Here is a 26,793-nt window from a genome sequence, read left to right on the forward strand (position 1 = left end):
AATGTTGTGTTAGTTTCAGGCATCTAGCAAAGTGATTCATTTACATACTTTTTGCAGATTATTTTCCCTTCTGGGCTATTATAAGATATTGAATATAATTCCCTGTGCTGTATGGTAAATCCTTGTTGCTTATCTATTTTTTGTATAGAAGTTTGTTAATCTGATACTCTAAATTTATGCTTTCCCCCCACCTTTCCCCTTTGGTACTTAAAAGTTTGTTCTTTATGTTTGTGAGTCTGCTTCTGTCTTGTATATAGATTCATTTGTATTATTTTTTTAGGTTCCACATATAAGTGATATCACATAGTATCTGTCTCTAACTCACTAAGTATAATATTCTCTATGTTGCTGCAAAGGGCAATATTTCATTCTCTTTATGACTGAGGAATATTCTACTGTACATATATACCACATCTTTTTTTTTTTTAATGTCCTCTTGGGTCAGTGATGCACCACTTCTGTGGACCTTTGTTTTATTTTTTAGCTACACCACGAGGCATGTGGGATCTTAGCTTCCAAACCAGGGATAGAACCCACACCCCCTGCATTGGGAGCACAAAGTCTTAACCAGGGAGCACCAGGGAGGTCCCTATACCACATCTTCTTAATCCAGTTGCCTGTTGATGGACACTTGGGTTGCTTCCATGTCGTGGCAATTGTACTTAATGCTTCCATGAATATTGGGGTGTATCTTTTCAAATTAGAGTTTTTTTGTCTTTTCTGGATATATACTCGGGAGTGGTATAGCCAGATCATATGGCAACTTGTTTTTAGTTTTTTAAGGAACTCTTCTCTGTAGTGGCTGCACCAATTTACGTTCCCACCAGACACATAGGAGGGTTCCTTCAACCGTCTCCAGCATTTGTTCTCTGTAGACTTTTTGTTGGTGGCCATTCTGACCAGAATGAGGTGGTACTTCATTGTGGTTCTGATTTGCATTTTCCTGATGATCAGTGATGCTGAGCATCTTTGCATGTGCCTGTTGGCCATCTGTTAGTCTTCTTTGGAGCAACGTTTATTTAGGCCTTCTGCCCATTTTTCAATCGGATTGTTCATTTTCTTTATATTGAGTTGGATGAGCTCTTTTGTATAGCCTGAAAATCAATCCCTGGTTGGTCTCATTATTTGCAAATATTTTCTCATTATTTGCAAATATTTGCAGCCGATAGGGTGTCTTTTCATTCTGCTAATAGTTTCTTTTCCTGTACCAAAGCTTCTTAGCTGATTAGGTCCCATTTGTCTATGTTTGCTTTTATTTCTTATTTCTAAGAAAATATTGCAACCATTTATGTCTGAGTTGGTGTTGATTCTTTTTTGAATGTCTATAGGATTCTCTAGTAGAACCATCCTGGCCTGAATATTCTTTTGTTTTAAAATTACCAATTCAGTTTCCTTAATATCGATATTTAAATTACTTACTTTACATTGGTGAGTTGTAGCGCTCTTTGTTTCCAAAGAATTGGCCTGTTGCCTGTGCTGCGGCCGTCAGATAAAGTGTGCGCCGTTGCTCCTTCGCTGGCCTGCTGGGTCTGGTGCTGCGCCCCGAGACTGGCTGTGTGCCCTCTCTCTGTTGCTCTTGTCAGTGTTTGGTACATAAATGAGTTAAAATGGCCCTGCATGTCGGTCCCTCTGTGGTTTTCTTCTTCATAACCGGCCGAGACGATAGTTCGAAGCCTGCCAGCACCAAACTCTGTTCTTCATGAGAGGGTAACAGGCAGGAAGGCCAGGGGTCGCCAAACAGAGGAAATAGGCTGCAAGTGTTAGACATGTTTTTAATTTCTCTTCTAAGCGGCAGGAGGCAACACTTTTACAAGTGTCAGATTTTTTTCCTTCTCTATACAAAATTAAAAGGAGATTTCTTTTAAAATCCTGTGTTGCCATGATGACACCTGGTGTATTTACCCTAGACTCTGTCTTCAAGTTCCTCTTAAGAACTTTAAGATTGTGCTTAAGACTCAGAACCTATAAGGGCTCAACAAGCCAGTATGTTTTACCCATACATTGTTCTCCTAATCTATGTTAATGAGACCGTGTATCTGCCTGGAAACCTGCCTTTCTTCAAGATTCATGTCAACTGTTTTATGGCCCGGGATGACTCACCTAGTGCCAATGTTATCTCAAAATGCATGTTGTGGGTGAGAGGCCTGGTGCCGCTCTGAGTTTGGGGACATCTCCTTTCTTTAATTAACAGCCTGCTAATAGGTGTATAAAGTATGCTAAAGGCTAGCATGGGGCACGCTTTCTGCCCCCTTCTGATGTCTATGTCAGAAGCTTTCTCTATCTCTTTTATACTTTAATAAAGCTTTATTACACAAAAGCGCTGAGCGATCAAGGCTCGTCACTGGCCCCAGATTGATTCCTCTCCTCCAGAGGCCAAGAATCCCAGCGTCTTTCATGGCTCAGCAACAACCTTTTACTTGTACACTCGGTTACTTTAAGTGTAGCCCCAATATGCATATTTTTAGCCATTCAGAGGCTGCCTGCTTTGAATACCCTGTGAAGCCACACACTCATCCACTCATCTTTGCTTAAACAAACTGGGGCTGTGACAGAGCTCCCGCAGGTGCTGCCAGCCCGGCTGCTGAGCAGCATGACGTGGACGCTGAGTTCCCTGGGGTGTGATGCTGGATGTCTGGGCGCCCCTGGGCCCTGTTCCCCCTTGGGAGACAGTAGGAAGGTCTCCTGTGATGAGGGGTTTCCCTCCCATGCACCCTGTCAAAGTGCTACCAAAGCAAAGCTGGTGTGTGCTGTGACCATCTCAAGGACCCCTCCTTTTCCTTGATCAACTTCCAAACCTTGAACTCATCAGTTATGCTAGACGTTTGTCAATTTTATTGGCCTTTTCAAGGAACCTGCTGTATCTTATGGATTTTCTTTGCCTTTCATTTCCCTGATGTCTGCCCTTTATTTCCTTCCTCTGTTTGCTTTACATTTATTTTGCCCTTCTCTTGCCAGGTTCTTCAGGATGGGTGCTTAGATAATTGATTGAGACTTTTCCTCTTTTCTAATATGTGCGTTCAGTGCTCTGAATTTTCCTTTCAGCACTGCTTTAGTTGTAATCCACAACTCTTGATGAGTTGTAGTTTCATTTCCTTTTGGTTCAGTGCATTTTTCGATTTCCCAGGAGACTTCCTCTTTAAATCATGGTTTATGTAGACATAGATTGGTTAGTATCCAAGTATTTGGAGATTTTCTTTGTTGTTCAGTCACTCAGTCATGTCCGACTCTTTGCATCCCTATGGACTGCAGCACGCTAGGCTTTCCTGTCGTTTACTATCTCCCATAGCTTGCTCAAACTCATGTCCTTTGAGTTGGTGATGCCATCGAACCATCTCCTCCTCTGTCGTCCCCTTCTACTCCTGCCTTCAGTCTTTCCCAGCATCAGGGTCTTTTCTAATGAGTTGTCTCTTCGAATCAGGTGGCCACAGTATTGGAGCTACAGCTTCAGCATCAGTCCTTACAATGAATGGAGATTTTCTTATTGTATATATATTTCGAATTTCTGTTTTCATTCCCTTGTGTTTGGAGAACACATTCTACATGATTTGTTTTATGGCCCAGGGTGTTGGGCTATCTTGATACATGGGTCGTTGGAAAGAATGTGTCCTGCTCCATCCTGTTGGTTTTCCATGCTGAATTCTTCTCTATCTTTGCTGATTTTCTGTCTAGTTTTTCTATCAGTATTGAGAGAAAGGTGTTGATGTCTCTGCCACAATTTTGGTTTTGTCCATTTCTCTTTTTAGTTCTGTCAGGTTTTAGTTGAATGTGTTTTGTAGATCTGTTTTATGGTGCACACATTGAGGTTTCCTGTCTTATTGGTGGATTTTCCCTTTTATCGTTACAGTGACCATTTCTGTCTTTGGTCATTTTCTTTGCCCTGAAGACTATTGTATCTGATAATGATAATGATTTACTTTGATTAATATTTGCATGATAGATCTTTTTTCATCCTTTTACTTTCACTCTGCCTGAACATCATAACTGAAGTGAGTTTTTTGTAGGCAACTTGTAGTTGGGCTTTTTTTCCTCTTTTCTGCCAATCTTTGTCTTTTAATTGGTATATTTATGTAGTTTGTATTTAATGTAATTATTGACCTATTAGAACTTATTTTTGCCATTTTATATTTTTTATTTCTGTTCTATTTTTCATTTTTCTCTTTTCTCTTTCTAGTCTTCCTGGGTTTATGTGACATTTTTTAGAATTCTTTTTGAATTACCTGTAATGTTTTTGAGTATATCTCTTTGCATAGCTTTTTTAGTGGTTGCTGTAGGTATTACATTATAGGTACATATTGCAGTCTACTTGTGTCCTTGTTTTACTAGTTCAAGCAAAGTGTAAAACCTTCCCTTCTCTTACAGGCATACCTTGTTTTATTGTGCTCCACAGAGACTTTTTTTTTTTTTTTAACAAATTGAAGGCTTGTGGTCTGTTGGCATCATTTTTCCAATAACATTTGCATACTTCTTGTTTCTGGGACATGTTTTGGTAATTCTCAAAATATTTTAGACTTTTATATTATTACTATACTTGTAACAGTGACCAGTGATCTTTGATGTTACTCTGGCAAAAGATTATGAGACTAAGACTTGCTGAAAGTTCAGTTAATGGTTAAGGTTTTTCACCAATAAAATACTTTTAATTAAAGTGTATGCATTTTTTAGACATAACGCTGTTGCACACTTAATAGGCTGAAAAATAGTATAAACATAACTTTATATGTACTGGGAAACCAAAATATTTGTGTCACTCATTTTATTGTGATTTTTGCTTTGTTGCAGTGAACTGGGACTGAACCACAGTATGTCTGAGTTGGACTTGTGCATACCTTTACCCTCCCTCACTCATAACGGTCTTAAATATTTCCTCTTGTTATAGTTAAGAGTTACATCAAACGGTGTTAACCATTTTTGCTTAAACAGCAAAATGTGTTTGCCTATGTTGTTATTTACCATGTTCTTCCTTTGTATAATGTTCCATTATTATGATATTATAATTCCTTTTATCACTTCCTTTCAGGCTTTATTTATTTTATTTTTGTGGGGGGGGCATGGCTTTTGAAACTGTAGTTCCCCCACCAGGGATTGAACCCTGGGCTCAGCAGTGGAAGCACTGAGTTCTGACCCCTGGACTGCCAGGGAATTCCTTTCCTTTCAGTTTGTAGGACTTCCTTTAGCCATTCTTCTAGGGTAGATATGTTGGTGGCAAATTCTGTTGGCTCCTTTTTTCCTCTAAGAGTGTCTCAGTCCTTCGCTCTAGAAGGATATTTTTAGGATATAAGATTCTGGATGGAGCACTCTTTACTTTCAGCCCTTGAAAAATAGTGTGCCCCTTCAGGCCTCAATGGTTTCTGATGAGAAATGTGCTGTCCTTGGTATTGTTTTTTTCCCTGTAGGTAAGGTATCATTTTTCTATGGCTACTTTCAAGATTTTTTTGTTTACTTGTTTTAAGTTTAATTACGATGTGCCTTGGCATGAATGTATTTAGATTCTTGTTGGGAAGAATCTGGCTTCCCTGATAGCTCAGTTGGTAAAGAATTCGCCTGCAATGCGGGAGACCTGGGTTTGATCCCTGGGTTGGGAAGATCCCTAGAGAAGGGAAAGGCTTGCCCCCTGCAGCTTTCTGGCCTGGAGAATTCCATGGACTATACAGGTCGCAGAGTCAGACACAACTGAGCATCTTTCACTTTGACTTTGGAATAATCTAGCTTTTTGAATTGCCGTCTTGCTAAATTTAGAAAGTTTTCAGCCATTATTTCTTTTGAGTACTTTTTCAACCCTATCCTGTTTTCTCTCCTTCTGAGACTCTGGTGACATGAAAGTTAGATTTTTTTTTTTTTTTGGTAGTCTGAAAGGTCCATGAGGCCTGTATCAGTACATTTTCAGTCTGTTTTCCCTTTGTTGTTCAGACTGGATATTTTCTATCAGTTTGACGCTCAGTTCATGCTTCCTCTACCCCATTTTGTTTTGAGCCCATCCACTGAGCCCCGTACTTCAGTTATTTTATGTTTTAATTCCAAAACATCCATTTGGTTCTCTTTTGTGCTTGCTTTTTCTTTGATGATACTCTCTCTCTTTGGTGAAGAGTTCTGCCTTTCATGTGTTTCAAACATGTCTTAACTGCTAGTTGAAACATTCATGAGGCTGCTTTAAAATCTTTGGCAGAGTTTCCACATGTTTCTGTCATCTTGGCATTGGAATCTGTTGATGTTCTTCCTTTGTTTGAGGTCTTCCTGGTTCTTGCTGTGATGAGGGGTTTTTTTCCGAAACAGGGACATGTTTGTATCATGTTGGAGACCCTTGATCTTAAAGTCTCGTGTAGCTCATCTCTGCTCCTAGCCGCCCTCGTTACCGCCAGGTCGAGGTGGAAGTCCAGGCTGCCGTCTGAGCGTCCGCGGACGTCCGGGCGGAGGGGCTGCTCCCTGTGCTGCCGAGTGGGGATGAGAGCTCTTGTGACCTGCGCCCTCTGCCCCCTACCGCTGCCGTGTCTCGCCTGGCATGCAGTGAGGGCAAGGACAGCTCAGAGCTGGCTTGCAGCCCCGGCCCTGGTCTCTGAGACACCACCCTGCTGGTGCTGGGGGACCCTCATTACAGCCTCCAAAGGGTGGCTGTCCGGGTTCCCACCCATCCTTTGCTGGCGTGGGTAGGGTGAGACCTGGGGTGAGTTCTTCCTGTAGTGTTTGGAGTAGAGCAGTTTTGTGTTAAGTTTTCCGTCTTGCTAGGCTGGCCTTTCCTGGTCCTATGAGTAGAGAGACCAGGCTTTTGCTGGGGCTTCTTAAAATCTGCCTCCATTGGCTGTTAGCTTGTTCAGCTCTCTGCCTGGGAGAGAGGAGAGAAAAGGAGAAAACCCACGGAAAAACCCACTGTGTCATTCCCCAGGCCCCTGGGTCTCTGGCCAGCTTGTCACCTCCTCTACACTTTCCCAAGGCTCCTTTGGTTTCTTTTATGTGTGATGCCTAGGATCCTTGGTTGTACTGAGCAGGAGGAGTGAGGAAAAGTGCATCTTTCTGCTCCCTCTTTTTGGAAGCAGAAGTCCTCCTTGGTGTTTAGGGTGATCATTGCATGTTGAATTCTGCATTAGACACTGTGTTGTTTCTGTGCTCCTCTCTCAGCACTGAAGACGATGACCTTTGATTAACCCCAAAGGAACCTAGTTTCTTCTAGGGAGTTTTCCCTTTCTTATTGATTGTTGTTACAGTTTAACATTGACTTTCTCTACCGCATTCTCTCTCGCGCTCTCTCTTTTTATTCCAAAATACATATCAGACTTGTGTTGGACCCTTTCTTTCAATTCTGCATTTTTCTTAAACTCTCACATTGTCTCTCTCTTCAGTTCTCTATTTTGCCTCATGGTAATTTTCTCCAGTCTCTATTCCAGTTCACTAATTTTCTCCTTAGTTTTGTTCATTCTGCTCTTTAACTTATCCATTGATTGTTTCTAATGACTGCAGCTTTTATTTTAGACACATTCCAGAAATTGATCTATTCTTTCAAATCATTTTATTCTTCACTTATGGATTCAATTCCTTTTTTATGGTATTAATCATGTTGAGTATATTTCATCACATTCCTTTTTTTTTTTTTTTTTGACCATGAGGCATGTAGGATCTTAGCCCCCCAGTCAGATCAAACCTGCATTCCCTGCATTGGAAGGCACAGTCTTAACCACTGGACCACCAGGGGAGTCCCTTACCAGGTTCTTTTTAAAATCAAATTCTCAAGGGTGTAATATCTTTGGACTGCTGACTCACTCATGATGGATTGTTTCCTGGAGTGTTTTGTTGTTTTAAATTGTGAGCTCATCTTCAGAGAAGCTATAAGTCCGGGACTCCTGAGTATCCTGGTTGGAGGATGTGTCCTTCCAGTGTGCTAAGTCCCTTCAGTTGGGTCCAAATTCTTTGCAACCCTATGGATTGTAGCCCTCCAGGCTCCTCTGTCCATGGGATTCTCCAGCCAAGGATACTGGAGTGGGTTGCCATGCCCTCCTCCAGGGTATTTTCCCAACCCAGGGATTGAACCTGAGTCTCTTATGTCTCCTGCATTGGCAGGCGGGTTCTTTACCGCTAGCATCACCTGGGAGCCAGTGTGATTCCAGAGTGATCTGCAGAGTGATCTACTTTGCTTCTTCCAGGCATCCTGGTGACATCACTGTCTAGGGCCATTTTTACTGTTTTAAATTTCTTGACTTGGAGTTCCACCATCCACATGTTTTTTGGTTTTAATTTCAAACTCCTGTGGAGCCAGCTCATAATAAATTTTCAAAGGGGAATGGGTTTTTGTTTTTTTTTTTTTTGCTGAGAGGCCAGACAGAGTCAGAGAAGGCTCCTTGTCCCCCTGAGCTGGTGAGAGGATTTCCCAGCCTGTCCTCCACTTCAGGCCGAGCCTTGAAGAAAGTTCAGGTTGACCTCTGTCCTCCATCCTTCACATGCGTACACTCTTGAACCCTGTCCCACATGTCTTAAGACCCAAAACTGACAGCCTTCCAGGGCCCCTATTGCTTTTTCCAGTCCTTCTTCCTGAAAGGTCAGCTGTAGAGTTTTTTTTAAATGTGATATGTTTTATCCAGCATTTCTAGATGTTTGACTCCAAAAGCATTTTCAGACAAAAAGGTTTTCTATTTTAAGTAAGAAAACTTACCTCTTTGAGCTACAAGATTCAGAGTGTGAAGAGTTTTCTGGAGAATTAAATATTTTCATATATGGAAATTGCACATCTTACTTGTCTTTTGTCCAGCAAGGTGAAATCAGTTGACATTGTTACCCTTTTACCTGTTGAGACTGTGGTGTAATCTGGAAAGCAGTTGCCGTGTGTGTGTGTGTGTGTGTGCGCGCGCGCGTGAGCGCGTGCACACACACGCGCTTAGTTGCTCAGTCATGTCTGACTCTTTGCGACCCCACGGACTGTAGCCCACCAGGCTCCTCTGTCCAAATGAAGTCCATTTAAGCAGAACTTCCAAAGCAGAAAATAATAAGGGAACAAGCTTTAAGTCAAAGTCTGTGCTTAGACATGAGTTTTGTTCCAGGATTAGATGGATTAGTGAAACTCCTTTTGCTGTGTACATATGAAGCATGAGAAACACTCCCATTTGTGTTTGCAAATTACTTTCTCAAGACTTACTTTTGCCTACACGGTGGCAGCATTCTTACCTGGTTCTCATCTTCCTGTGGTTACAACTTATACAACAATGTATTGGGCTTTATTTCTCAGAGAGGACATTGAACAAAATTGAGAAATTTTAGTATTGTCATTTTAACTTGGATATTTTAATTTCTTGGGCTGTAAAAGCTGTTCAGTGCAAATGATCGGACCTGGCATGTTTTATTTTGTGTGTGTGATAAAATGCGCACATAACATGAGATTTGCCATTTTAAAGTCAGTGGCATTGAGTACATTCACATTCACTGTACAGCCATCATCACCATTCCTCCTCAGAACTTTTCCAGCTTTCCAGACCGATGCTCATAACCATTAAACGCTGACTGCACATTCCCTCTCCCCCAGCACTCCTACAACCACCATTCTACTTTCTGTCTCTCTGAGTTTGAGCACTCCAGGCCCCTTATGTGAATAGAATCTTCTGGTATGTCTTCTTTTGTGTCCTCTTATTTCACTTAGCACAGTGTGAAAATTCATCCATACTGTAGCATGTATCAGAATTTTCCTTCCTTTTCAAGGCTGAATAATATCCAAAGTTTATATGTACCACATTCTGTTTACTCTATCTGTTAATGGGTAGTTAGGTTGCTTGCATCTTTTGGCTGCTGTGAATAGTGCTGTCATGAACGTGAGTGTGGCATGCTTCTAAAACAGTCAGTGAGATGCATAAAAATGTATTTGTAAATGCTAACAATCCTAATAGCACTGTCTTATAAGTTTAAATGCCTGTAAATATGAGAGGTGGAATAGGCTTCATCTTTGAGTGATAATGAATGTAGTTCTTAGGAACAGGGCTGGGCCAAGCACAAGCTAAGAAATGGACTGCTTGGGCTTAGCTGGGGGAGAGAAGGAGCCAGGGCTGGGAGTGTGTGGTCAGGTCTAAAATGGGAGTGTGGAGGTGATAGCATCAGAGGTGCAGCCACGGGAACCAAGAGCACAGAGCAGGGCCTTCAGAGCAGCTACAGGTGAGCCTTGCAGCCTGAGGGTGGGCAGAGGTGGGTGGCCGTCAAAGCGTGAGGGTGGGAGCTGTGCTCGCAAGGCTAGGCTGAGGCAACTAGACTTCTTTGCCATCAGAAAAAGCAACATGAATCACCAGGGCAGTGTCAGGCTACTCGTGCCCCTCATTCTGACTCACAGGTTCCATGCTAGAAAGTTTCTCTTTACAGTTTATGCAAAATAAGATCCCAAATTAAATATATTCCTCTGTGTAAAGAAGTGAAGAGCTCTCCCTATATTGAATGAGACAAACTTCACACGTGGAATACTGACCAAATTGGGCAATACTGACCAGAAGCAGCCTTCCCATGAGCCCTGGGTGCGGGGACAGAGGCCAAGCCACAGAAGCAAGGGCGGGGAGAAGTTGCACCTGTTTTTTTGAAAGAAGAAAGGAGTGAACTTCTCAAAGCCCATGAGTCTACCAAGTTTTTTCCTCTGTATAGAAAGCATTTGAAATTTCTAAGTGATTTTTTACTTCTCACTGGATATGCATATTTATTTGAATAGCAAAGAGAGATTTTAGTCACTTTTGTCATTATAGTTATTACATTTCAAACTTGCAGTATCAAAACAAATTATCCCCAGAGAAGTTAGAAAAGGCACTGGGTTAGCAAGTAAGCCAGGTATTGAAAAGGTGGAAAGGTAAGTCAATATGTTTATTGCCATTTTCTCAAAATATTCAGTTACCTCTTTTTTCTGTGATGTTAACAACTACAATCTCATTAAATTTTATGACTGTAGTCTAAGTTCATAGCACCTGTTTTAATGTTACTGTTCACAGTCTCTTTTTGTGTTTCAGATTTTTTGTTTAAATTCTTGGTTATTGGAAATGCCGGAACTGGCAAGTCTTGCTTGCTTCATCAGTTTATTGAAAAAAAATGTAAGTGACATCATTTGGTCAGGGCTCCTTTTATGTCGTCTTCTGAGAGTGTGCTCCTACACAGATTTGTTTACGGCAAAACTTCTGAATATGTTTGCAGGAAGAAAGTTGTAGTTTACAGATATTTTTAAATGACAGTAAAAGTTTATGTTATTAAATGTTTAGTAATCTGACTTTTATTTAGCACTTCAGTTTCATAGTGGGTCATTGTTCATCATGTAGTAAATTGTCCTGTACATTTTCCAGACACTAAAATACCTTATAATGCTGTGGAATTCCATTTCCTGACAGGGAGTGGCCCGATAACCCTAGTTGTACACTTTGGATAAAGTAGTGTTTGGTCCCCAGCGGCCTTGTGTTGTCGTTAAGGCAGCTGTTGTCATCAATCGTGTTTTACAGGTAAAGAAACAGGTAGTGATTGTAGATGTAAGACTCAAACCCAGGCCTTTTGCCCACAGAAATATCTTTTGCCATTGACTTGCCCCACGTTGTAAGAGAGGTTACATTTTGTATTCCGAACTATTGTAAAACATGGTACGTTTGAAAGGCCCTTAAAATATACTGTTCTTTTATAATTATCGAAAGACTTGTGGAGAATGACCTGTCTATATTACTATAGTCAGGTGAAGGCACAAAAACAGAATTAATTTCATTTAATGAAGTTCATCCTAAATAAGGGTGTGTGAGATATGTTAGATGGTGGGTAAAATGCAGACAGAGGGTGTCCTGGGAAAGAACTCAAAGAGTAAGACTCTAGGATGTTTTCTGCTGCTTCCATTTCCATCAACCAGGAGCTCATTGGAGTCTCTGTGTGGTGATGGAGACGCAGCGTGGCTTAGTCACGGAGCCAGTGCCCACTGCATTGACAAGCGTTCGTCTGCTGGGTGGGCCCAGGGTTCTGAACCAGCCACTCAGTCGTGTTGTTCCATCTTAGAAGAGAGCACGCTGGCCAGATGCCAGGCCGGGGCAGGCACTCCCCTCATACAGCCTTCCTTCGCTCCTCATGACCACAGTGGTGGTATTTCTCTCAAACGCGTGTTAACCTGGCTTTTAGCTGTCACCTTTGGAGGCGTTTCCCCCCAGGCTGGCCCAGTAGCTGGGTGCCGGTGAGTGTCCACACTGGCTCTGCATCGTCCAGGATGAGACAGGCTGCTGGACTCAACCTTCTCCTACCCCCAGGTCCCCAGCATGGAGGGAACACAGCTGTCAGATGATTTCTGTTGCAATTAAATTCTATCCTATGGTTATGAACCATAACCAGTCAATGGACTGTATAGCCAGGATGTTTGTTTTATTCCCTTTTTATCATCACAGATATTTTCTTTTATAGATAGCTTATTCCAGTTGGGTTTGGCAAACTACATATTTTGCCTGCATCCCTGCCCATTCAGACAGTATTGATTTTGCCAACAAATTCATTCCAAATGATTGCCACACACAATGCTGAAGTTCATGAAAATCGACAGCTGTAATAATGTGCATAGAGGTCTTGGTTTTGGGGGGTTTATTTGCATTTTTTTACTCTATCCTTTCCTCTTTTCCCCTTAATATTTGGTATCCATCGAGTTTCCTTCTTGGGCTACAGTGCTTTTCCTTCCCTTAACTTTTTTTGTTTAGAATATTTGTCCAAACAGTTGAAACCATCACTGGCCGAGTTGCAGCCTGTCACTGGGCAGTAAGCCTCTCAAGATGGTGCCCAGTATTTTGTACAGTTATCATTCTTGAGAACCTTAGCAGTGGTCAGGTGGATATGGCCTCACATGGCAGGGTCACCACGCGTTTAAAGCGTTGGCTTTAAAGTATATGGCTTGTTTAGGGGTTTGGGGAAAAAACTTGATTGGCTCTTTGAGAACAGAAACTGTATGTATTCTGTTTAAAGCAGTGAGTGCTTTTTATCATTTTACTTTTGGAGAAATGAATGGCATAAGTAAATTACATTCTGCATTGACTTAACTCTTGATTTGAATGTTACTTGTTTAAATTTATAAGCTTGTTACCTTAATGTCCTAAAATTAAATTTCTTTTTCTTTTGCAGTCAAAGATGACTCAAATCATACAATAGGAGTGGAATTTGGTTCAAAGATAATAAATGTTGGTGGTAAATATGTAAAGTTACAGATATGGGACACAGCAGGCCAAGAACGATTCAGGTAGCTTTTTCTCTAACTTAATAACAATATTTGAAAGTTTGGTTTGAAATAATCGATAATAGTCTGTTAATGTATATAATCCCTTCCTCCCCACCACAGGTTTTAGAAACGTCACCTGTGAAAGTGTTAAGACAAGCTAAAACTCTGTTTTTCTCCACTCAGCATTGATTTATGGAAAAATATGTTAGAACAGTGGTCCCACTCAGCGTTGATTTATGGAAGAATACGTTAGAACAGTGGTCCCACTCAGCGTTGATTTATGGAAGAATACGTTAGAACAGTGGTCCCACTCAGCGTTGATTTATGGAAGAATACGTTAGAACAGTGGTCCCACTCAGCGTTGATTTATGGAAGAATACGTTAGAACAGTGGTCCCACTCAGCATTGATTTATGGAAGAATACGTTAGAACAGTGGTCCCGAACCTTTCTGGCACCAGGGACTGGTTTCACAGAAGACAGTTTTTCCACAGACGAGGAGGGGGTGTGGTTTAGGTGGTAATGTGAGCGATGAGAAGTGATGGGGAGTGGCAGATGCAACTTCCCTGGCTGGCCCAATTATCTCCTGCTATGTGCCCTGGGGGTTAGGGACTCCTGCCTTAGAATCACTTCCAAATGAACATTTTCTAATTTGGAGGATAATTTATTCTTTGAGACTTAGTGGCACATTAGGAGGGTGTAGCATTGCACATAAGGAATTTTTTAAAATCTCTTTGGAAGTTGGTTTTGCTTTACATTAAATAGTCCACAGAATATTCTCTCCTTAGCACTTTCGTTACACTCAAGTCATAATCAACATTTGGAATAATAACCGCCAGATCACTGCAGATAAGTTCCATGTTTGATATTCCATAACTACTGAAGTGGGCTCAGTGGTCAACAGTCCACCTGCCAGTGCAGGAGGCGTGGGTTCGATCCCTGGGCCGGGAAGATCCCTGGGGGAGGAAATGGCACCCACTGCAGTATTCTTGCCTGGAAAATTCCATAGACAAAGGAGCCTGGCAGGCTACAGTCCATGGGGTAACAAAAGAGTCAGACACAACTTAAACCCTAAACAACAAACAATAATTGCTAAAGCAGGAAAGTAAATTAATATTTTGGTTGTGTTTTTTGAGTCGATATACAAAGTCAAACAAAAGATATTCATAGTTTCAAAATTCAGTTAAATAAAACTCAATCCCAGTGCAAGCATTTCACTTAAAGTCAGGTATAGTATTTTAAATGCTTAATAATTGTTTGCTTCAAAAAGTATCATAACTCCCTTAGAAAAAAAAAAAAAGTATCATAACTAGACTTCAGGCAAGAATACAAAGCTACAGTAATCAAAGCAGCATGGTATTGCACCAAAACAGACATATGGATCAATAGAACAGAACAGAGAACCCAGAAATAAATCCTCACAATTAATCTTCCACAAAGATGGCAAGAATATACAATGGAGAAAAGACAGTCTTGTCAATAAGTGGTGCTGGGAAAAGGGGACAGCTACATGTAAAAGAATGAAATTAGAACATTCTCTAACACTGTACACAAAAATAAACTCAAAATGGATTAAAGACCTAAATGTGAGACCAGATACTATAAAACTTCTACAGGAAAACAGAGGTAGAACACTCTCTGACATAAGTCACAGCATTTTTAATGGAAATAAAAGCATGGGACCTAAAAAATAAAAATGGGACCTAATTAAACTTAAAAGCTTTTGCACAGCAAAGTGAACCATAAACAAAGCAAAAAGACAACCTACAGAATGGGAGAAAATACTTGCAGATGATATGACTGACAAGGGATTACTAAATTCCAAAATACACAAACTCATATAGTTCAATATAAAAAAAAAACCCGATCAAAAAAATGGGGAGAAAACCTAAATAGGCATTTCTCCAAAGAAGACATACAGATGGCCAACAGGCACGTGAAAAAATGTTCATCATTGCTAATTATTAGAGAAATGCAAATCAAAATTACAATGAGATATTACCTCACACTTGTCAGAATGGCCATCACAAAAAATCTACAAACAGTAAATGCTGAAGAGGATGTGGAAAGGAAGGAACCCTCCTACGCTGCTGGCGGGAATGTAAGTTGGTGCAAACACTAAGGAGAACAGTGTGGAAATTCCTGAAAAAACTAAAAGTAGGGGCCCATTCGGAGAAGGCAGTGGCACCCCACTCCAGTACTCTTGCCTGGAAAATCCCATGGACGGAGGAGCCTGGTAGGCTGCAGTCCATGGGGTTGCTAAGAGTCGGACACGACTGAGCGACTTCACTTTCACTTTTCCCTTTCATGCATTGGAGAAGCAAATGGCAACCCACTCCAGTGTTGTTGCCTGGAGAATCCCAGGGATGGGGTCGCACAGAGTCGGACACGACTGCAGCGACTTAGCAGCAGCAGCAGCAGGGGCCCATTAGAGGGCAGGGGTAAGTGAGGCCAGGACTGGAAAGGTGGACGTTAATTGAAAACTGCTGACCCTTATCTCTTCCCCCACCTCCTCTCAGTTACTGGCAGCCAGGTGTGTATTTCTCAGGCAGAGGAAACGATTCTTCTCCACAGAAAAATAGCTGCAAGGAAAAGGCTTAAAGGTACTAACATTTTGGTTTTCCCAATGAAATAGCCCAATCTCTGTCCAGCCATCTCACAGTAGAGCCCCCAGCCCCACACGTAAAGAGCATCTTTTACACTTTGGTATTCCTAGTTCTGAATATAAATGATCAATATAAATGATCTGTGGCTTGCCAGACAAGTGAAGAAAGTTTCCAAAAGAAAGAGCCCAAAATAAGTAAGAACTCTCAGGGAAGAGACAAAAACTAAAAACTACTGTATCCTCACAGGTAAGAGCAAAGGTTGCATCAAGGAAACAAAAACAAAATTAAAATGTAAAAAGATAAATTATAATAATGTATTAAGTAGAGTAGTACTCTTCCAGAAAGTTAAACAGTAAACTCGAGGTGAGAAAGAGAAGAGAGCATGGAGAATCATCCAGAGTTAGTCCAGGAAGGCCAAGACCTGACCAGTGACACCTTCCTGAAGGCAGAGGAGGAGAGGAAACAATAAAAGCAACAGTTGAAAATTTTCCACTGAAGGAAATGAGAGTCTATAAAATTCTATCTTACACCAAACACAGATGAGGCCAGGGTCTGCCACGTGAAATCTCAGAACGCCAGGGGTGGGATGGAGATACCGGAGATGCTAAGAAGGAAAAGCAGGCACGTCTCAAGGATCAGTATGACCATTGCACTGGGCTGTCCAGCAGCAGCAGTTGAAAGCTGGAAGATAATTACAACCTTGACTTCAAAACTCAACATGAAAATTTTTTTCCAACCTAAAATTGTACGCTCAACCAGACTCTCCATTAAGTATGAGAGGGAAATCAGAGTGTCTCCAGTGATGCAACTGGAGTGGGCTGTAACGCAGAGGGAGGGGGCAGGGGGTCCAGGCAGAGGGGGAGGGCAGGTGGCACTGGGTCATCTGTCCGTGCCGCTGCGTGGCCCAGACGGGCTGTGTCGTGGAGGAGGAGGAGGAAGAGGCACTGCTGAAGCAGCCAGGAGAAGTGTGGGTGCAAAAGAACCCCCTTTGGAAGAGTAGCAGGAGCACCCTGCTGCCTGCACCATGCTTGTTCAAGACGGGAGGTGCCAAAAGCACGTTTTATTCTGCCCCTGGGAAAATCTCATGAACAGGGAAAGAGTCACGATTCAGGCAAGTGTTTACTGAAGGAAAACTCCCGGAGGTTGTGAGAATGGACGTGACATACCTGGGTGGACACTCGGTTCAGACTGGTGTGCCCCCAGGAGGGAGGGAGCATGAGCTGCACCGCCGGGCCTGGGGCAGGGTGTGCGATGGCCCATGTCCTGGAAGACGTGGACCCGAGGCGAGCAGAGGAGCCACTGAGGTCCTCGTGCGCTGTAGCCTTGCTGCCTCCTTCTGCCTTTCCCCTACATGTTCTCAAAGGTCCCCTCAGTCCTACAGGGCCTCCCCCACTCCATAGAGGGTCACACTTGTCCCCAGCCTCGCGGCCCCGCCCCCTCATCACTACTGTGATACTGTTTTGGACACAGCAGCCCTTCCTGTCTGCTTTCAAATGTCTTTGTATCATTTCTCTTTAGAGCGGTATCTGTCACTGTATTGCAGTTGTCAAGGCAGAAAATGGGTGTTTTGTGTGGGAGGCTGCTGCTCATGAGCAAGGGCTCTGCTCCAGTGAAAGTAAAAGCCTGTAACTCTTCCAGGTCTGTGACGAGAAGCTACTACAGAGGTGCAGCGGGAGCACTGCTTGTCTACGACATCACCAGGTAATAACACCCCTACTCAGCCTGTGCTCCCCGGGGTCCGCACCTCCCCATAGGCGGCCGGTGCGTCAGCGGACAGCAGAGGTGGGACTCAGCAAGACCCCCCGCCCTTTTCCTGAGGGTCTTGCAGGTTTTCAGAGCAGCCCCTTTCACCCCTTTACCCTGTGAAACGTGTTCCCAAGTTTCAGATAGATAAAGCATCTCCAGTGTCATTGTGTTTCCTTAAGGTCCGCAGCTTGAAGCTTGGCACGTGGTAAATTGTTAGTAATTGTCCTCCATCAAGCACGGGCCATATGCTGGGATGGCCTGGGTCCACATCCTGGCTCCTGTCCCCAGGCAGTGTGAGCCCTCTGGACTTTAGTTTCCGTGTTTGTCCCACTGAGCCATGATGACCACACAGTACTTGTGAGGCTGTTGGGCGGTTAAATTGGTTCCTATAAAGCTCTTGGCCCAGCGTAAGGATCTGAGTGCATGGTCCTGCATGGAGCTGGCACCTTGGTGTCACAATTAAATTCAATTAAAAATTCAGTTCCTTGGTCGGTCCTTAGAATATACAAGGATTTTGTCCTTAGATAAATAAGAGCTGAACACAGTCCTGGAGGCAGACAGACCTGGTCACGTCCTGGCTCTGCATGTGTGACTTTGGACAACTTAACTAGTCTCTCTGGGCCTCAGGTTTCTCGTGTAAATGGGAGATGATAAGAGGGCGTCACAGAGAATCAGTGTGATAAATTCCTGTGAAACAGAGGACCATCATGTTGCACGGATTTGTTGAGTGACAGCAGTTAGCCTTAGGTCTTGCTCGCATGTTGCATGGACCAAGACCCCAGCGCATACTGCACGCTGCTTGGGGAAGCAGCAGGTGGCAAGCTGTCCGACTCGCTGGGGCATCTCCCTGGAAACAAGGTGGAACACACCCTTAGCATGTGGTGTGCCCTTGGGGCGCCCAAGTCCTGAGTGCTTCGAAGGTCGTGGGCACTGCCCTGTGTGTAGAGGCGGTGTGAGTGGTGTGAGTGACTGGAAAGAGTTGCTAGCTTTATAAAATACATGTACTGTTCTCACAATCTTATATTACGCAGCCGAGAAACCTACAATGCGCTTACTAATTGGTTAACAGATGCCCGAATGCTCGCGAGCCAGAACATTGTCATCATCCTCTGCGGGAACAAGAAGGACTTGGACACTGATCGGGAAGTCACTTTCCTGGAGGCCTCCCGATTTGCTCAGGAAAATGGCAAGTGGCCTTTCACCTGTCACAGCTACTGGAGGTTTAAGATGAAGCTGTATTTGGGGAGTGTGGAACCTCCTATTGTTTTTTTATTATACATTTAGACATTTAGCATACTTTTAGCCTATTGCATTGTGCCTGCAGAGGTTCCTATGATGATAAAAGCTAATCTCTTTCATTCTGTGATGGTGTTTCAGTTTAGGGTCTTTAATATCACAGCTCTTGGTTTGAAGTGAAAATTATAACAATTTTTAAAGGCCCTAATCAGATGATGTTATCATTTTTAAAATGTAATTTGAAGTTAATTTGGTGAAATATTAGATCTAAATATAAGGTGAAGCAGTAGATGAGATACTGGACTTAATGGCTTTATTTTGCTTACATTAAATTTAAGTCATTTGGCTAAAGATGCCTTTGAAACTTGCTGAATTTTTATGTAGAATACATAAGTATGACACATAAAATGAATGATTCCTTATGGACAGCAGAGTGACGAGAATTCAGACATTTTAAAATAACTTTAATTTTTAGAACCAGTCAGGAAATAAAATATGCTAATAGCAACTTTCAACAGGAGTCTAGGACTGCCAACCCTACACTCTCACAAACAGGTTTTCTGCTAAGAAAATAAGCATGCAATAACAACATAAGCCGTTATGAGTTTGTAAAGAAGCTGTTTAGAAGTATGTAAGCTTAGAATGTTAATGCTCAAAAGGAATTTCTCTATCATTTACATGCACCTCATTTTTACTAAAAAGGAAACAGGTGTTTGGAGAGGTGGTGGTTTGCTCACAAAAGCAAGGAGAGCAGCCTTCCCCTGGGTGAGTGACCGCCTGGTGGAAAGCAGAGGGCTCGCTCGTGTACACTCTCTCGCTGTCAGGGACCACATGGCCTGTGGCCCCCGACGCCAGCACTTGCAGGCTGTGCTGTGGCGACGGAAAGGAAGCTGCTGCTTTGTCCTAGGTCAGCAGCTGGGTGCCTTCAGCCAGCCTGCTTCCCTGCCAGCATCCTGCTTGCTTAGTTTCTTCTTCAGCACATGTAAGTGCTGGCACACACTGCTAGTTACTTTTCAGAAGAGTTAGAGTTCTTTTAAGACTTAAAAAATATGTATGTATTGACATTTATTGATTTTATATTTGCAGAAATACCTGGTTTTAAGGACAAAATTCTCTTTTGTCTGCTATTCTAAGAGAATAGGATACTAAGCAGGTGGTTATGAGTTGAATAATTGTGATTATCTTCTAAGTATGGCTTCCTGTTTTGTTTGATGCTGGTTTTAGAGCTGATGTTTCTGGAGACAAGTGCGCTAACAGGGGAGAACGTGGAAGAGGCCTTTGTACAGTGTGCAAGGAAAATACTCAACAAAATTGAGTCAGGTGAGAGCTTTCCATTAATAAACTTTCCGGGAGCACGTTTTCCTCTCTAGCTCGGTCGTGTCACTTTGCAGTATTTCCAGGAGTGATTTGGTCATGGAGTTTCCTCTCTCACCTGCCTACCTGCAGTGGCCTCTTACGGGTTTGAAGGTCTTGTCTGCAGTGGAGGTGGAAGCCCAGGCCTCCTTCACAGGGACTTCTTCAGCTCTGTGGTGGCAGGGAAGCAGCTGTGTGACGGGAAATGAGTTATGGGCACCTCGCCTAATGTTGCTGGTTGTAAATCGGGCATCGTGGAGAATTTATTTCTGAAGCTAACTGAGCATGTCACAGTAGTAACTGGTCTCATTATTGTTCTACTTGTTGCTTCAGTAAAAATAAGCTTAAAACAACCCTCCTATAGGCAGCTGACACAATAATATGTAGTTGTCGTTTATTAGAGTTAATTTTTATTTAAATATCACCAAAATCACATGTGGACATTACATTTTTTTTTTTGTTTTTTTTCTTTGGACATTACATTTTTAATTGATTCATTTAACTGAATGCCTTTGTCAGGTGCTGGGATACAAAAATAAATTGATCCCAACCCTTGCCCTCAAGAAACTGTCTTTCATGGGAAACAGTGAAAAGATAATTATAACAGGGTGTGGTGAGTACAGTGACGGAGAAGCCACCAGATCTCGGGGCCACAGAAGGAAGGGGAGCCCTCTTGCTGAGGAGGTGACAGCCGGAAGGGCTTCTAGGAAGAGACGCTGACTGGGCTCAGGCTGTCAGTGTGAGGAGGAGGACGGGCCATGGGGTGGGAAGGAGGGCAGGCCATCAGAGGGCAGCACGGGTGAAGACTGCGGGGAGCTGCAGTTACTGGAGATAAAGACCACAGTGGGGACTGCAGGAGAGGAGATGAGGAGCGGCAGCAGCCAGGCCAGTGATCGTCACCCAGGCTCTGGACTTCACTCCGCGGGTGACTGGGTCTCCACCTTGGCTGGACGCAAGAGTCGCCTGGGATACATACACATTTGAATTCTAGGCCCCACCTCTGGAGATGCTGAATTAAAGCCTCAGCAGCATCATTTTAAAAGCTGTCCCATGTGACTCTCATGTTCGTCCAAGATAGAGGACCACTGCTGTAGGGCTGGGAAGCCTTGTGATCGGGGAGGCAGAGAGTGATGTGGTCAGGCTGTGCCTGGAGACTCGTGGTGTGTGCAGGCGGTCACATCAGAGACGGACCAAAGGGAGCCCAGGGCTGATGGCCAGGATACCAACCACGCATGTTTGAGTGATTCAAGGAAAGATGCCTGATGAAAGCTGTAACAAGGATTGGAAGCAGAGATGAAGGGACATAGATGAATCTAAGAAACACATTGGCAGTGGCATCCTGGCTCAGATGCAGCAGGGCAGGGCCTTTTGACTTTGTGGGGTGTTGGGAGAGCAGGGGTCAGAAGAGAGGAGGAGCCACAGGGAGCTCCATGTCACAGCTGGGAGACTCAGCAGGAGAAGCCCGTCAGGGAATCAGGGTGGTTGTGCTTTGAAATGTTCCCTGGGTGGCATCACTGGAGCAGGCTCAGGGCGCCGTCCAGGGACCTGTGGGAAGAATCCAGCTGGCGGTGCCCACTTGGGAGCCGTCGGTCTATAGGACCAGGTGCAGCTGTGGAGGGAATGTGATCCTCCAGAGAGCAGTGCAGAGTGGGAAGAGCAGTGGCCCAGAACAAAGCCTTGGAGACGAAGAATGAAAGAGAGGAGGAGGGGAAAGGCCAGAGATGCAGGAAGATACCCAGGAACACGAGTGGCACTTCTGCCCACGTTCAGCCAAAAGGCTGTTCCTTATCAAATACAAGGGAGAAAAGTCTTGTAAGCTCAGACTTGAGCTGAAAAGTATCCAGTGGGGTGGGCAAGAGGAAGTCACCAGTCTTTGTTACCAGCAGAATGATGCAGGGAGGAGATGGAGCAATTGAGCACAGAGGAGATGAGGAAGCAGAGCCTGGCGCCTCCCTGGAGGAGGAGGCAGAGGGCTAATTTAACATGAGAGGTTTCAGGAATGGAAGAAGTCTTAGCACCTGTAAATGCTGAGGGAGAAGAGAGAGGAAGGTAAGGGAGAGAAGGTGAGAGGGGGACTGACAGAGAGGGTGCGGCAGGGAAGGTGGTGGGAGAGTGTCAGGGCCCAGACCTCTGGTCTCAGCAGATAGAGGGGTGCTCCATCCCTCTGTGGGCTTTTGGTCTGAAAACAGCAACTATAAAATAGTTACTCAACTTGGTACAGTACTGTTATTTTTTTTAAGAGTCTATAGCCTAAGTAGTTAGCATTAAAATTGGCATTGTGTTGAGTACAATCAGGCTCAACTTATTTAGATTACCTTCCCCTCCTTTGGTATCCACCCATGAAGACAGTGCATATAAGTTAACACACATAAAGCTTTCAAGATCTTTTTCGCCTAAAATCATCAAAATCATAATTACATCAAGTGAAAAAATATACAGATGTGTTAGACTTCTTCAGCAGTACTTTTTCATTGTAATCTTCTAAATAGGCAGTATATTCATATGGTTCAAAAACCTTTATTTTCTCTACCACTTTATACAGAAAGGTTAGCATACTATACATTCTGCACTTACTGTACCTACCAATCATTACAAATCAGTATTAGAGACTTCCACATACACATTATGCTAATGTATATATACATGCATAGTGTGTATGTATAATATTCAATTTTGTATATTACCATAATTTATCTAACCAGTCTGCTTTGGACATTTGAGTTGTTGCCAGATGTCACAAACAATGTTGCAGTAAATAGCCTTTTGTATATCATTTCACATGTGTGTGAGTGTATATGTAGGATAAATTCCCAAAAATGGAGTTGTTGGGTCAAAGAACATAGGCATTTGGAATTTATGTAGAGGCTGTCAGATTCCCCCTTTCAGGCTTGAAGCAGTTTATTATCCCACTAGTATGAATAAAGGTGTTTATTTCACTAAAGCCATGTCCACAGGGTGTATTATCATGTTTGTGTCCTTACCAGTCTCATAGTGAAGAATGGTATCTTTGTGGTTTCATTTCAATGCTTTTTGTGTATATTATATATTCACATAATTCCAGATTCAAGTAAAGAGGATACAGTAAAAGTCACCCTCTACTTCCCCCATCTCCTATCCCCTAGCATCTTGAGCTCTTTCTTGAAGTCAGCCACCATTACCAGTTTTTTATGTACCCATCCAAAGATATTTTTATGCCCATGCAAGCAAATATGTGTGTGTTTTTCCTCTTTATTCAAAATAATGTTTTATATACAGTGTTCTGCACTTTGCTGTTTTCACTTCATATATTTTGAGGATCACAGAAACATAAAAACTTTTTCTAAAGACTTGCTTGATCCTCAGGTGAGCTGGACCCAGAAAGAATGGGCTCGGGTATCCAGTACGGAGATGCGGCCTTGAGACAGCTGCGGTCCCCCCGCCGTGCGCAGGCCCCGAGCGCACAGGAGTGTGGCTGCTGAGGCAGCTCGGCGCACAGGTAGGCGCCCACGTTGCGGCAGTCCTGTCGCCCTCAGACCTGCCCTCTCTTTCCCACCCAGAGCCCACACGGGCTTCCCAGTGGAGGTTGTTGCTTTTTGGAGCTGCATTATGAAAAGGAGAGGTGATTGTATAATTAAAAGTTTATTCTCAGCCGTGGAATACACATTCTTCTCCAGCTTACATGGAGCACTTGTCAAAACAGACCACATCCTAGGCCATACAACACATTTAAAAGAACAGAAGGCATTCCGTGTCTTCTCTCAGAGCACAGTGGAGTAAAACTAGAAATCTGCAGTGGGACGATAACTGGGAAATCCAGAAATGTGAGCATTATGCAGCATACTTCTAAATAAGTGGGTCAAAGAGGAAGCCTCAAGAGAAATTTAATAGTACTTTGAACTAGATGAAAAAAACACAACTTATCAAAATTTGGGGGAGATTCAACACAAATAGTACTTAGAGTAAAATTTGTAGCATTGTATTAGAAAAGAAGAAAGATCTAAATGTAATCATATGTGTCCTCCATAAAAAAACTAGAAAAAGAAGAACACATTAAATCCAAAGTAGAAAGAAGAAAAGAAATAATAAAAATTAGATCAGGAAATCAATAGAAAATAATTAGTGAAACCAAAGTTGGTTCTTTGAAAAAAATACAGTAAAGTCAATGACTCTAGCCAGGCCAAAAGAAAGAAAGAAAGAAACCAGTATAAACTACTAATATCAGAAATGAAAGCAGGGACATCACTGCAGATTGTATGGACATTTAAAGGATAATAAAGGAACACTATGAACAACTCTGTGCCCACAAATTTGATAACATAGATGAAATAAACCAATTCTGTTTGCCAAAACTCACACAAGAAGAAACAGATAATCTGAATAAGGCCTATATCTGTTTTAAAGAACTTGAACCAATAACTAGTAACCTTCCAAAACAGAAAGTACCAGACCCACGTGGCTCCACTGGTGAATTCTACCAAACATTTAAAGAGATCATACCAGGTCTCTGCAGTCTCGTTCACAGAACAAAAGCAGACAGAACACTTCCTAACTCATTCTGTGAGGCCAATGTTACCTTAATCCCAAAGCCAGACAGAGATGTTACAAGAAAAGAAAACTACAAACTATTATCTCCTGTAAACATAGATACAGAAATTCTCAACAAAATAGCAGATTGAACCCAACAATGTATAAAAAGAATTACATACTTCTAAGTGGGATTTATCCCAGATATACAAGGCTGGTTCAACATTCCAAAATCAATTAATGTAATTAATCATCACATCAACAGGGAACAAAAATCACATGATTTCATCAAAAGATGTGGAAAAATCAGTTGACAAGTTCCAATATCCTTTTGCGATGAGAACTCTCAGTAAACTAGGAATAGTGGGGAATCACCTCAACTTAGTAAAGTCTACCAAAACCTACTGCTAAAATTAGACCTAATGGTGAGAAAGTTGAACTTTCTTATCAATATCAGACACAAGGCAAGATTGTGTCCTCAGCAGTCCTTTTCAACATCAAACCAAAGTCCTAGCTGATGCAATAAGAAAAGGAAAATAAGGTATACAGATTGGGAAGGAAGAAATTAACTAACTTTGTTGGCAGATGACATGATTAGATAGAAAATCCAAAAGGATCCACAAACTCCCATATAAGTGATTGTATATTAATAGCACAGTTGCAAGATATGAGGTTAATATACAAAAGTCCATCACTTTTCTGTATGCCAGCAATGAACAAGTCCAATTTGAATTGAAAAACACAATACCATTTACGTTAGTTTCCCCAAAAAGGAAATGCTTAGGCAGAACTCTTAACAACATCTATATGAGGAGAACCAAACTGATTCTAAAGTTCATGTGGAGAAAAGACAAAAGACCCCTAATAGCCAACACTGTATTGAGGGAGAACAAAAATGAAGGACTTTCACTACCCAACCTCAAAGCACTGTAAAGCTATCGTATTAGTCAAGACAGTATGGTGTTGGTGAAATAAGAGATCAATGGGACAGAAGAGAGCCCAGAAATAGACCCACGCACTGATGTTTGACAGAGGAGCAAAGGCAGTACAGTGACGCAGAAATAGTCTTTTCAGCAAATGGAGCTGAAACAATTGGCCGCCCATATGCAGAAAATGAATCTAGACATCAGACCTTATACCCTTTACAAAAATTAGCTCAAAATGAATCATAGATCTAAATGTAAAATGCAAAATCTTAAAACTCTTAGAACACAAAATAAGAGAAAATGTAGATGTCCTTGAGTATGTTGATGATTTTTTAGATACAACACTAAAGACACAACCCATGAAAGAAATAATTAGTAAGCTGAACTTCATGAAAAGGAAAAACTTCTGCTCTACAAAAGACAGTGTCAACAGAATTAGACAAACTACACACCAGGAGAAAATGTTTACAAGAGATATATCTGATAACTGTTACTGTAATTATACAAAGAATTCTTAAAACTCAGTAGTAAGAAAGAAAACAAACCGAATTTAAAAATAGACCAAAGACCTTAACAGATACCTTGCCAAGGAAGGTATCCAGATGGCAGTAAATACAGGAAAAAATACTTCATAAATGAGCTGTCACTAGAAGCCTATTAGAATGGCCAGAATCTAAGACAGTGACAGCAGCAAATGCTGGTGAGGATGCAGAGCAATAGAAATTCTCGTTCATTGCTAGTAAGAGTACAAAATGGTGCAGCTACTTTGAAAGACAGTTTGACATTTTCTTATAAAACTAAGCATACTCTTACTATATAATCCAGCATTCTCACTGCTTGGTATGTACACAAAGTAGTTGAAAACTTATGTCCACACAAATGCCCACACATGGATGTTTATAGCAGCATTGTTCACAATGGCCAAAACTTGCAAACAAACGGGATGTACTTCCGAAGGCAAATGGGTTAACTATGGTCCATCCAGACCATGGAATATCATTCAGCACTGGAAAGGAATGAGCTATCAAGCCATGAAAAGACTTATAATGCATATAACTAAATGAAAGAAGAACCTTCAATGCATATAACTAAGTAAAAGAAGCCAGTCGGGCTACATGCTGCCTGATTACAACTGTGTGACATTCTGAAAAAGGCAAACTATGGGGACAGTGAAAAGATTGGGGATGAGGGGGATGAGGGATGAATATATGTCTTCTTGTATTTGTCCAAACCCATAGAATCTACAAAAGTGAACTGTGGTTTAAC

General features: G+C 42.3%; 1 protein-coding gene across 2 annotated transcripts in view; it reads left to right on the top strand.

Moving 5' to 3' along the window:
- RAB4A (RAB4A, member RAS oncogene family) overlaps positions 1-26,793 on the top strand; it is a 50,696-nt gene that overhangs the window by 14,543 nt on the left and 9,360 nt on the right. For both annotated transcript variants that reach the window (XM_043927078.1, XM_043927077.1), the window contains exons 2-7: positions 10,950-11,030; positions 13,066-13,180; positions 17,402-17,464; positions 18,541-18,695; positions 19,970-20,065; positions 23,441-23,573. In XM_043927078.1, the coding sequence (XP_043783013.1) occupies positions 10,950-11,030; positions 13,066-13,180; positions 17,402-17,464; positions 18,541-18,695; positions 19,970-20,065; positions 23,441-23,556 (626 nt within the window). In that variant the 3' untranslated portion in view covers positions 23,557-23,573. The remainder of the gene's footprint in view (positions 1-10,949; positions 11,031-13,065; positions 13,181-17,401; positions 17,465-18,540; positions 18,696-19,969; positions 20,066-23,440; positions 23,574-26,793) is intronic.

This window comes from Cervus elaphus, chromosome 15, assembly GCF_910594005.1.
Source record: "Cervus elaphus chromosome 15, mCerEla1.1, whole genome shotgun sequence".
Taxonomy (NCBI): Eukaryota; Metazoa; Chordata; class Mammalia; order Artiodactyla; family Cervidae; genus Cervus; species Cervus elaphus.